Raw genomic sequence first — 12,865 nt, forward strand, 5'->3', positions numbered from 1 at the left:
TATGTAGATGGAGCGATAAGACTAAAACACCAGGAACTTCAGCAAATTTTTGAAATTATAGGCTGCTGATTTTAAGTGTAATAGTTGTTGAGAAACACGGTAGGATAGGGAAGGAAGCAACCATGTGGGGTTAGAAGCCCAGAGTTCTAGTCTTGAGTGCTGATGGCTGTGTAATTTAGCCTCTCTGAGTTTTCAGTTTCCTCACCTATAAAACAGCTGTCATAATTTCTGTTCTGCCTGCTTTCCAGAGCTGTTGTGAGATTAAAACAAGGTATATCAAAGTGTGAAGCACCATGAAAACTTTAGGGCACTATGCAAATTTAAGAGATTTCATCAGGACTTTTTCCTTCCTTTCCGCAGACCCTCACAGTCAATGGCATCAGTCACCTTCCCTGACCCATATGCTTATCCCTGTAAGCACGTCTAGGTCGAGGCTGCATCACAGGGGAACATTTCTCTGGCACACACCTGACATGCCTGGTGCCCACTGCAGGTGTAGATAAAGTGCACCCTTCCTTCCTGGCGTCATTTTTGTACATGAATTTGAAGACAAAGACTGCAAAATTAAATAGTGAAAACCTTGGTTTATAAGGCTATCTGAGCATGTTTTTTCATATTCCAGATGTGCTATTAGTAACAAAATGCAAATCCATTTATTCAGTATCCTGAACTGTTAAAATTTGTATTTTAGCTTATGGAAGACATTTACTTTGTATTATAGCCTGTGTAAGAACCTCAAATTTTGATTTTCCTGAAGCCCATTTTGTTTCTAATTTCTGCCTTTTAGAAAAGGGAAGCAAACCTTTTTTTTACTAATCTAATTATCCCTTTGGATTATTGATTATTTATAATACTTTAAGGATTTTTTTCCTTCTCCTTTTCCCCCCTAAATTTGGGAAGAAGAGATATTTCCTCTTTGGGATGCTGTGTGGACTCTATTGTACAATTTTAACGTTGTCAACCTCCCTTTCCCACTGGGTCTGTTTAAGAAACTTCTGGACCAAGAGCCATCATTAGAAGATTTAGAAGAACTCAGTCCTCTTTTGGGGAAGTAAGTAGCTATAATGGCTTTTCTAGGACTATATATGGAGTCAGTCTCAGTAGTTTAAATATAAATAATGTTATACACACAGACAAGGTCTTCAGTTTCAATAATTGTGCATGCTCTTTAGATGAATTTGAATTTTGGCATGACTTATAATCAAGTAAACATTTAGAAATGGAGAAAAGCCAAATGCCCCTTAATTATCAACCAGCACAGTAAACGGAGCTCTGGCCTGGTCTCTCGAACTTATCCAGATGGAAGCAGTCGCTTTGGATAGTCCACGATATTCTTAATGAGAATCATGCATGCTATATTTGTTTTAAATAAATCCTAGTCAATCATTTCATTTATTTGAATAAATCAGCGTGTCATCAACTTTATTTTTTAAGGTTTGAAAAATACTTGTTCTAAGTTAAAAGGCAAACTATATCCTGTGAGGAAAATACTGGGAACACATATGACAAACAAAGGATTCATATCTCTGATGCATAGACATAGATATAGATAGGGCTATGTGTGTGTGTATATATAATAATAAAATGAAAATATGCTCAACCTCTCTAGTAATCAAGAAAATGCAAATGCAAATGAGATATTTGTCTGCTTACAGATTGACAACTGTTAAAAGTTTCTCATAAAATGTAGAGTTGGCAGCAGATGGGGGGGAAGTATTCTCTTCTCATGTATTGTTATCGGAAGAATAAACTGGCTAGATTTACACCATGTGCTCTGACAGTGTAGAGCAGGGTTTTTCAACCTCGGCAATACTGACATTTTGGGCTGGATAATTCTTTGTTGTGGAGCGCTGACCTGGACATCGTAGGAATGTTTAGCAGCCTATGGGGTTGCTACCCACTAGATGCGAGTAGCAAAACTCCCTTCAGTCGTTAACAACCAAAGATGTCTCCAGATTTTGCCAAATGTTCCCTGGGGGACAAAACCACACCTGGTTGAGAATGACTGGTCTAGAGGAAGGGGCTCCTTTTTATAATTTCCACCACGACGCAGCAGTGTCTGTGTTAGCAGTGGGTCTACCAATCAAACCATAAATAGAGGTTAGTTCCAGGAAGAGGGAGTGGGTAGGTGGAGGAGAAGAAATTTACATGGCATTTTATACATTTCTAAGTTGTCCACAACTTTTTCCATTGAACATTTATTTCTTTTGAAATTTTACAAGAATAGTAAATATAATGTTTTAAACCAAATAAGAAGTTCTAAATGATGAAGCTGATGACATTAAAGAAGTACTTGGCATACGTTTTTCTGTGAGTACTAATGAAAGCCAGATTATAGTTTAGATTTAATGTTTCTTTTTTGTTTTTTGCAGTGCACGGGCCCCTCACTGTTGTGGCCTCTCCCGTTGCGGAGCACAGGCTCCGGACGCGCAGGCCCATCGGCCGTGGCTCACGGGCCCAGTCGCTCCGCAGCACGTGGGATCTTCCCAGACCGAGGCACGAACCCATGTCCCCCACATCGGCAGGCGGACTCTCAACCACTGCGCCACCAGGGAAGCCCCAGTCTTCTCTCTTAATGGGAAACTTTTGCTTCAGTCCAGTGGTTCTTTTTTTTTTTTAATTTATTTTATTTATTTATTTTTGGCTGTGTTAGGTCTTCGTTGCTGTGCCCGGGCTTTCTCTAGTTGTGGCGAGCGGGGGCTACTCTTTGTTGCAGTGTATGGGCTTCTCATTGCGGTGGCTTCTCTTGTTGTGGAGCATGGGCTCTAGGCGCGTGGGCTTCAGTAGTTGTGGCACACGGGCTCAGTAGTGTGGCTCGTGGGCTCTAGAGTGCAGGATCAGTAGTTGTGGTGCACAGGCTTAGTTGTTCCGTGACATGTGGGATCTTCCCGGACCAGGGCTCGAACCTGTGTCCTCTGCATTGGCAGGTGGATTCTTAACCACTGCGCTACCAGGGAAGCCCAGTCCAGTGGTTCTGTTGGCTGTACGTTCAGTGAGTTCACTTACATTTTCCTACCCCTGGCTTTTTCTTGGGCTTTTCCCCCTGCCTAGAATGGCACCCAGCTCATCTCCTTGAGAACTGACTAGCCAGCTGTGACCTCTGAAGCTTCCCTGTCACCCCAGCCTCTCTCCCTGCCTTGAGTTAGCTCCTGATACTTCCTAGCTGAGCTAAACTAAACTTCCTTGTATCTTGCTGTTATATTTTCAGGTATATCATTTCCCCTCAACTAGATCATGAACTCACTAGATCAAGGACCAAGACCAAATGTCATGATTTTTTTTCACTCCACATGGTCCCATGTAGTTCTCTTTGCACAAGGGGACCCAATACATATTTGTTGAGTGAAGTGACTGATTTCTTCCGTTTCATTTTAAGTTTTGCTCTTCCTATGAACTCTCTTAACCAAAGTTTATTTCTTTTTAGTTTTTCTTACAGGAAATGAAAGGCTGCATGTAAAAGGCATATGGAAGGTGGGAATCCTATTTCGCTGTCCTGAAACTTTCAGTGAAAGAGATTTCTCAAGATCACTGACCTGTCATAATATTCTGGACCTCCCTAAATATTCTGCAATGGAAAGAATGGAGGAAGCACTTCAAGTAGCCATCAACAGCAACAAAGGATTTATGTCACCCACGGTCACAGAGTCATAGTGACCTTTGAGAGGCTCAGATCTCAGGTTCTCTCACGCTTTGATCCTTCTGTTTTTCTTAGTACAAAGTGTTGACGGATTTTAGTTAGAATAAGCTGACAAGTGCTGGGATAAACAATAACATGATGAGTCAAGGATAACATTTTTAATGAATCAACATTTCCTGATCCTTAAACTTGCTATGAGAATGCTTGCTTTTTACTGAATTACTTCCTGAACAATAATTATCATTTAAAAATATACTAAATGTTAAAAGCTAACAGATATTTTTAAAAAACTGTACATCTAGGGGGCTTCCCTGGTGGCGCAGTGGTTGAGAGTCCGCCTGCCGATGCAGGGGACGCGGGTTCGTGCCCCAGTCCGGGAAGATCCCACATGCCGTGGAGCGGCTGGGCCCGTGAGCCATGGCCGCTGAGCCTGTGCGTCCGGAGCCTGTGCTCCGCAGCGGGAGAGGCCGCAACAGTGAGAGGCCTGCCTTAAAAAAAAAAAAAAAAATTGTACATAGTCTAATAAACACTGTCTGCAAATATGAAAGACATGCTGAAGTTCAAAAAAATAAAACTATACACTAATTCAACATGTTTTTGAGGCACATAGATATATATTTTTATATTCTGGAATGTCTCCAGAGTTTTGATTTTAGCCAAACAATCTATCTGAAAAATCTAAATGTTAAGGGATTTATTAATTTAATGAATAATGACTTATGCTCATTGCTGTGTTCCAAGAAGCATTCTTTATTTTGGTTAAAGGCTAAGCCCAACAAGGAACTCCCATTTAATCACAGTTGGACAAAAATGAAGAACATGAAATATGTTTTCAGCATCATGGTATACAATGAATTCAAGGAGAGATGTAAGTATGGTGGAAATGAATTTTGTGGGCCATTTCTATCTCATATTAAATTTTAAACTGTAAGCTATTCTATAAATGCCTATTGTCATCCCAAACCACACACAGAAGCCTTGTGTCAGTGGTACTTTGGGAAAGGAAGCTATGGGGTGAAGTTCATACTGGGGTGCTGATGTGGAAAGAGGGCAGGCATCTGAGGACAGACAGAACAGACATAGAGAATGCACCAAGGACACTAGAATGTAAGGTAGTTAGTAGAAACATAAGCCCTCAGCAAATCCCCATAGTTATTTTGGATATATCTAGTTTCTACAATAAATGGAATGAAGGCCCGGATGTATTCTATTTGAATTTTAAGGGAAGAGGTAACTTCTAAATCTTAGGGATCCTTAGGCACCTGACTTTTGGGTTGTGTTCTTCAGGCCTTTCAACTCCAACATTACTTTTTCTGTGCAAATGGGTGAACCGTACTAAACATTTTAAGAAGAGATCGTACCAATTCTTTATATACTCTTTCAGAAAATAAAGGTAGTGAGAGCACTCCCCAGTTAATTCTCTGTTGCCAGCGTTACCCTAATACCAAAACCAGATAAAGACATTACAGGCAAAGAAAACTACATGTATCTCTCATATGAACAGACACAAAAATCTTCTACAAAGTTTTAACGTGTCAAACACCCAGTAAAATATAAAAAGGATACTACCTTGTGACCAACTGGGATTTAGTCCAGAAAGGCACTTGAAAATCCATTATATTTCACTATAATAGAAAAAAACAATCACATCATTACCTCAATAGAGGTAGAATAAAACTGACAAAATTCAACAGCCACTCATGCAGGATGAATAGCCACTCATGCAGGATGAATACTCTTGGAAAACTAGGAACTTCCTCAGCCTGATTACTTCATACTTAATGGTGAAAGACCAAATGCTTTCCTACTAAAATTGGGAACAAGGCCAAGATGTCTGTCATCGCTTCTGTTCAACATTGTACTAGATGTACTAGTCCACACAATAAGGCAAACTAAAAAAAAGAAAGGGCATAATGATTAGAAAGGAAACAGTAAAGCTATCTTATTTATAAATTACATGGGTATCCGTAGGATATTCAAAGGGATCCATACAAAAAAACTACTAGAACTATTAAGTAAATATAGAAAGGTGTCAGGATTCAAGGTCAATATAAAAATTAATTGCATTTATATATACTCACAACAATCATACACTGATTTAAAGTACCATTTGCAATATCATCAAAAAATAAGAAATACTAAGGATAAATTTAATAAAATATGTTCGACTGTTCCCTGAAAACTTGAAAATATTGCTGAATGAGATTAAAGAAGCTTTAAATTAATGGAGAGAGACATGCTCATGGACAGAAGAATCAATATTATCAGCATGTCAGTTCTTCTGAAACTGATCTAATTTAGTGCAATTTCAAAATCCTTGCAGTCTGTTTTGTAGAAATTGATAAACTGATCTTAAAATGTATATGGAAATGCAAAGGACCTAAAATAGGCAAAACAACATTGAAGAAGGACCATGGTGGAACAGTTGAATGAACTGATTTTGAGACTTAATTAGAATCTACAGTAATCAAGGCAGTGTGGTACTGGAGTAAAAACTGACATACAGGACTTCCCTGGTGGTGCAGTGGTTAAGAATCCACCTGCCAATGCGGAGTACATGGGTTCGAGCCCTGGTCTGGGAAGATCCCACATGCCACGGAGCAACTAAACCCGTGCACCACAACTACTGAGCCTGCGCTCTAGAGCCCGCAAACCACAACTACTGAAGCCCACATGCCACCACTACTGAAGCCCACGCACCTAGAGCCCGTGCTCCTCAATAAGAGAAGCCACCGCAATGAGAAGCTCACGCACCACAACGAAGAGTAGCCCCCGCTCGTTGCAACTAGAGAAAGGCTGCATGCAGCAACAAAGACCCAACACTGTCAAAAATAAATAAATTAATTAATTAATTAAAAAAAAAATGGACATACAGATAATGGAACACAATAAAAAGTCCAGAAGTAAATCGAATCACATATAGCCAACAGTTTTGACAAAGACTCCAAGGCAATTCAGTGGAACTGTTCCAAACTGGAACAGTTGGAAATCCATAAGAATAAAAAAATGAACCTCTTCCCTTACCTCACATCATAAAGAATAATTCATTTGAAATGTAACAAAGACCTAAAGCTATAAAACTTCTAGAAGATAACATATAAGAAAATCTTTGTTACCTTGGGTCAAGCAAAGATTTCTTAAGTAAGACAAAAAAGGCATGAACTATGTAAGAGAAAAACAAAAATGGATAAAGAAGAAAAAATGAATAAACTGCATCAAAATTAAAACTTAAGCTCTTCAAATGACATTTTTTCATGTAATTTTGTTTTTTTGTTTTAGTTTTATCATAGCTTTTTTAAAATTGAAGTATAGTTGCTTTACAATATTGTGTTAGTTCAAATGACATTTTTAATAAAATCAAAAGGCAAGCCACAGACTGGTAGGAAACATTTCAAAACATATGTCTAATAAAGGACTTTATATGTAACATAAAGAGTTGTATTATAGGGACTTCCCTGATGGTCCAGTGGTTAAGACTCCACGCTCCCAACGCAGGGGGCCCTGGTTTGATCCCTGGTCAGGGAACTAGATCCCACATGCTGCAACTGAAGATCCTGCAAGCTGCAAGGAAGATCCCTTGTGCAGCAACTAAGACCCAGCACAGCCAAATAAAATAATAAATAAATATTAAAAAAGAACTCTGTTATACATATAAAAAACCCTTAGATAATAAGCAATCGAATAAATGGGCAAAAGATATGAACAGACCACCAAATAAGAGACAGAGATCAGCACTAATAAGCACCTGAAAAAATGCTAAATATCATTAATCGTTAGGGAAATGGAAATTAAAACTGCGATAAGATAGTACTCTAGACTACCTGAATTGCTAAAATTAAAAAGACTGACCAAACCAAATGTCGGCAAGCATACAGAGGGACTGGAGCTCCCATAAACTGCTGGATGGAATGCAAAATAGTATAGCACTTTAGAAAAGTTTGGTAGTTTCTTAAAATGATATTCATGTACTTACCATATGACACAGCAATTCCATTTTTAGGTATTTACCCCAAAGAAATGAAAACATTTATCCACTCAAAGACTTGTTCACAGTATTCACAGCACTTCTATTCTCTGTGGGCACAAACCGGAAAGGACTGAAAAGCCTGCCTATTGGTAAATGGATAAAGAAATTGTGGTATATCCATATAGTAGAATACCACTCAATAACAAAGAGGGAACTACTGATGAAACACTACAGGATGAATCTCAAAAGCCTTATGCTAAGTGAAAAAAGTCAGACACAAGACCGCACAAGTTTGAGTCCATTCCTAAGAAACTCTAGAAGAGGCAAAGATTTATTGACAGCAGATCAGTGGTTGCAGGGATCGCAGCGTGGGCCGTGGTACGGTACGGCACTAGTTTCACCACGAGACTGCGGCAGAGCCCCCAACAGAATGCTTAACAAATTTCAGCTCTCCGGGCCACCATAGTTTCTGGAAATTCTGCACGTCCGTCTGTGTCAGGGCTCCTCCTAGTGGAATTGCAGTGTTTCTTCGAAGGCCACCTTGTCCAGTTCAGGTGGCTACTGCCCGCCCGGGGACACCTTCTCAGCCCTGCCCACCCACCTCTTCACCGGCCAGCTTCCTGTTTACTCTGGCCACCGTCCAAGCCAGTCGTGAGTCATAGAGTTTCCCTTTAACTTTTCCTTTTCGATTCCGCCCACTTAAAAAAAAAAAAAAGGCAGTTTCGATTCTCTCTGACACTGCCGGCTCCGCCCCCAAACAGCACATTGGAAGCCCGGCGTCGGGGCAGGGGCGGGGTAGGGAGGCTGCGGGTCCTCGAAGCCGTCGTGCGTTGCGCTCGTTCCGCGTCCGCACCGCGACGCCTCGTGGCCCGTGGGCGCTCTCGCAGCGGCCGTCTCCCCCTTTCCTTGCCTCGTCACAGCTCGGTCTCTTCCGAAGGTCTGGAGAGCGGAGGCACTCCCGTGGAGCCCGGGAAAACGGTGATGGAGCGGAGGCCACTGAGGAGGTCGCGGGGCCGCGGCGGCGCGCGCTTGGCGTCCGGGCTAGTCCCCGCGTCCCGGCCCGCGGAGCTGCGGGGTGCGAAGCTCTGGCTCTTCCCCAGCGCCGACCCGCTCCGCAGCGCGCTGTCCCGGAGGACCGAGGCGACGCGCCAGATGTGCTGCACGCGCGAACGCCTGGCTGTGCTGGAGCGCGGCGGCGCCGGCGTCGAGGTCCACCAGCTGCCGGCGGGGAGCGACGGCGCCAGGAAGCCGAGTGAGTGGGGCGGCGCAGCGCCGCTCGGCCCTCCCGCCGCGGGCTGGGGGTGTGAGTGCGGTGGGCTGCCGGGGTCGGCGCCTGCGGGGTCGGAGTCGGGGTCGGGGCCAGCAGGGACGCTTCTCTGCAGAGTGGCCCGACTTGTGGGTGTGCAGTCCTTCTCTCACCGCGAAGGACATTCAGAAGGGGACCCGACGCCGCAGCGGTCGGCGGAGGCCGCAGACGCGCTTCGGCCCGGGGGCTTTTCGCGCTTGGCTCGTGCAGCATCCCTGAGCTCTCCCCGCCCCGAGCCCGGTGGGCGTGGAGTTTGGCGGGGTGGTGGCGAGGAGTAGTCGGCTGCGTCCGCCGACCGCACGGAGGGTGTGTACCGGCAGCATCTTAATCTCAGCCAGCCCTCCTCTGTCGTTGGTTTCTGTTCCAAGTGTGTTTCTCACTGTCCCCTTTTTCGGTCCGCTCCTCTTTGGAGAACCTCTTTCGCGTTATCTTGTTCTCAGTGACGACGTTTGCAGGCATTTTAAAGAGTGCTTTCAGTTGCACTTCTCCGTGGTAAACTCTGTAGAGATTAGGTCCGGTATCCGTGGCTCCCATTCTACAGGTGGGCGGGAAAGCAAATGGCCACACACTTAACTGAAAAATTTGCCCTTCTGTTGAGTGAAGAACATGATATTTTACTTTTGTTCGTTTTACTTTTAACTTGAGCGGAGTCGAGGTTTTTTTTCCTGTGGGTCATTCGCATTTCTTTTTGGTGAACTGCCTGTTCATTCATATCTTTGCCTGGCTTTTTAAAAAATTGAGTTGTCGGGCTTCCCTGGTGGCGCAGTGGTTGAGAGTCCGCCTGCCGACGCAGGGGACACGGGTTCGTGCCCCGGTCCGGGAGGATCCCACATGCCGCGGAGCGGCTGGGCCCGTGAGCCATGGCCGCTGAGCCTGCGCGTCCGGAGCCTGTGCTCCGCAACGGGAGAGGCCACAGCAGTGAGAGGCCCGCGTACCACAAAAAAAAAAAAAAGAAAAAATTGAGTTGTCATCTTTTTCGTATTTATTTCGAAGAGTTTGAATATTGAGTTAGAGGAGCCTTTTGTCGGTCATATATGTTGTAAAATTTTCCCCGACTTGCCTTTAGCTAAGGTTATTTTATTGTCTACTTCATCAGTCTTTTACGGAGGCTTATGTATTTTGTGTTATGTTAGAAAGCTATTCACAATCCAATTTCTTTTTTTAATGTTCTCATCTTTATACAAATTTTAAGATTTTACTTTTAAACCTAAAATTTTTGATACACTTGTAAATTATTTTGACTTAAGGAATGAAGTAGGGGGATCTAGATTGATTTGTTTCCCCAAACTGGCTAGCCAGATGTCCCAATACCTTTTTTTGAATAAACCCTCCCTTTTTTCAACTGATTTGAAATGCTGGGTCTCTAAAAAACTTTAGTCTGTTGGGCGATTTCTTCTTTATTACCAAACTGTTTTGGTTCTCTTAGCATTTTTATTATGAAGTCGTTTGTGCTTTGATATTTTTACGTGAATAAACTTTTTTTCGTTAGAACTGAAAACTGAAACAGGGTCCCAAATCTATCCTACTTTTTGTGAACAACTTAAATAAGAGTAAATGGCATAGTGGACAATTTTAAATCTTTAACTTTTATAAAGGGTTAAATATGCACTAATGTCAATAACAATTCTTTTAACAACATCCTTTTTAAAAATCGTCCCCCCAAACCAAATGTCTCCTTTTAAGAATATAGGCCTTGGCTTCTAGATGGAGCGTCAGGAGGGGTTTATTATTGTTATTTGTTTTGTTTTTGGAAAGAGTGTATCTCAGAATACACAATATATTTACTTTTTAAATGAGTTGTGGGGGCTTCCCTGGTGGCGCAGTGGTTGGGAGTCCGCCTGCCGATGCAGGGGACACGGGTTCGTGCCCCGGTCTGGGAAGATCCCACATGCCACGGAGCGGCTGGGCACGTGAGCCATGGCCGCTGAGCCTGCGCGTCCGGAGGCTGTGCTCCGCAGCGGGAGAGGTCACAACAGTGAGAGGCCTGCGTACCAAAAAAAAAGAGTTGTGTTGCCCAAAAATTAAGATATATTTTCTTACAGCCTTTTTCACTTCTAGCTCTTCAAATTTAGTTTCTCTTTCTGAACTTCTTGAACAGGAATCTAAAAGCAAACCTTTTCCAGGTGTTTTAAGTGTATTATGATGAAATGCATAATAATAGTGGGTAACAGAATGGTGACAGCTCCTGGTTGGATTTGCTCTGCAGAGTGCATTAAGTTAGGGAAAAAAATGAAGATACATTCCATGGACCAAGGAGCAGAGCACATGCTGGTTCTCTCCGCAGATGGAAAACCATTTGAGTACAACTACAGCATACAACATGCAAGGTAAGGAAGGTTTGTTCTTTTATTAAAAATTATTTAAATTTTACTCAAAAGGCAATCATAATTTTTGTTGGAAGATGTTACTTTATATGATCCTTGTCGCCTGCTTTATACAGTGACACCTTAAGTAAATGATGAATTCTGGACAAGTGAATTCTATCAATGAACTAGAAATCAATTTATGTCTCCCATTGCCTGCACCATGTGTTGCTTTGGCATTTAAAGGAAGTGATCGCTTAGTCCACGTAGCCCCAAACTGGACTTGCACGTTCATTAACTCATTTAACCCTCATAATAATACTATAAGTTATATTTACAGAAATAGTTTTCAACCTTGGGAAAAAATGAATTATCATGGAATGATTTGTGAGCCTTTTTACTAGTAGATCATGTGAATTAGAAGTTATTTTCCTCTTGTATTATTCCTGCATCATAAAATTATTGTTTGCAAAAGTGTCTTAGAATCATCTTACCACAGTTTTGTAATGCACATTGTTTTCTTTTTAAGCCACTAATTAAAGCATGTTATTATTATAATAATTTTAGATGTGCTGAATGTGAAGCAGTAAATTTAATGTTTTGAGCTTCAATCCTAATTAAGTACAGTTAATAATTCTTACATCAATGTTGTGACTTCCATTATGTGATCAATAGAAGACATTTTCTTTCATCAGGTTTCAGTGCATTTTACAAGAAAAAAATAATATAATTCAGATCACATGCGGAGATTATCATTCGCTTGCACTCTCAAAAGGTACTTTTCTGGAATATTAATTGTTTCTTAGAGGGAGCAAATGTGTGTGTGTATGGAACTAGTAGAATGTATGTGCTTCACTTTGTAAGAGGACAGAAGTATGGTTTTGAATGTGATATGGTCTAGAGCACTACTAAAGGAGATAGAAAATTAGAATTCTTGAACCTATCAAATCTTCAGGTTTTCATAATTATTATTCCTACCTTTTCTTCTGTCAAATGACAAAACTAAAACAATTTGGTAACGAGTTTGATGTCCTTTATTTAAGGGAAAAGAACGCATGGATTGAGAGTGTATAGGGCTTCACAAGCAGTGGAATAGTCTTCCCGAGGGGTTTCGGGCAAGGGCGAGTTTAGTGTTAGAAGCCTCAACGCGGAAACCGGGCATGACTGGCTAAGGCTGACATTTAGAAAGATCAAGGAACAAGGAAATAAGTGTAGAGCGCAGAGTAGACTTGGTGTTTGGGGATTGGCTGACTGCGTATGCTGTGTTTCTGGTCAAGCGGAGCATTTACAGGGGCATGAAAGTTTGGTTTGGTGACGTGGAACCTGGGCTACCTCTTGGGCCTAGAGCTTTATTTCAGAAGTTCCCTGTTTTTTTATTTTTCAAATATGAAACAGTGAAAATAATCCGAATAATCAAAATCTCCTCTCTGGAAGCAGGACCAGGCATGGTCCACCCTTTTCCAGAACTTTCTTGCCTTTTCCTAGTGCTCCTCTAGCTCCCATGATAGGGAGTTTATGACCAGTTTGCAGGCCTCTGACGTGTTTTAACATTACCTTTTGAATTCAGAGATTCTCCCCAGCCCTTTATTACTTCCTGTTTCTTAGCAGATACCATAATGGTAGGGAAGGGAAGTAGTGAATATGGAGTATTT

The 12,865-nt window shown here is 41.9% G+C and overlaps 2 protein-coding genes across 3 annotated transcripts in view; both read left to right on the forward strand.

The window, feature by feature from the left end:
- Positions 1 to 3,651, forward strand: part of LOC136123771 (probable E3 ubiquitin-protein ligase HERC6) — a 40,716-nt gene extending 37,065 nt beyond the window's left edge. The window contains 5 exon segments of the mRNA XM_065878122.1: positions 885 to 934; positions 937 to 1,051; positions 1,946 to 1,953; positions 2,252 to 2,326; positions 3,410 to 3,651. Of these exon segments, the coding sequence (XP_065734194.1) occupies positions 885 to 934; positions 937 to 1,051; positions 1,946 to 1,953; positions 2,252 to 2,326; positions 3,410 to 3,651 (490 nt within the window).
- Positions 3,652 to 8,527: 4,876 nt separating this feature from the next.
- HERC5 (HECT and RLD domain containing E3 ubiquitin protein ligase 5) overlaps positions 8,528 to 12,865 on the forward strand; it is a 41,665-nt gene continuing 37,327 nt past the window's right edge. Inside the window, exons 1-3 of one of the 2 annotated variants that reach the window (XM_065877135.1) lie at positions 8,528 to 8,856; positions 11,117 to 11,237; positions 11,909 to 11,988. In XM_065877135.1, the coding sequence (XP_065733207.1) occupies positions 8,586 to 8,856; positions 11,117 to 11,237; positions 11,909 to 11,988 (472 nt within the window). In that variant the 5' untranslated portion in view covers positions 8,528 to 8,585. The remainder of the gene's footprint in view (positions 8,857 to 11,116; positions 11,238 to 11,908; positions 11,989 to 12,865) is intronic. The other variant, XM_065877134.1, reaches the window with a different exon arrangement.

Source organism: Phocoena phocoena, chromosome 5, assembly GCF_963924675.1.
Source record: "Phocoena phocoena chromosome 5, mPhoPho1.1, whole genome shotgun sequence".
NCBI lineage: Eukaryota > Metazoa > Chordata > Mammalia > Artiodactyla > Phocoenidae > Phocoena > Phocoena phocoena.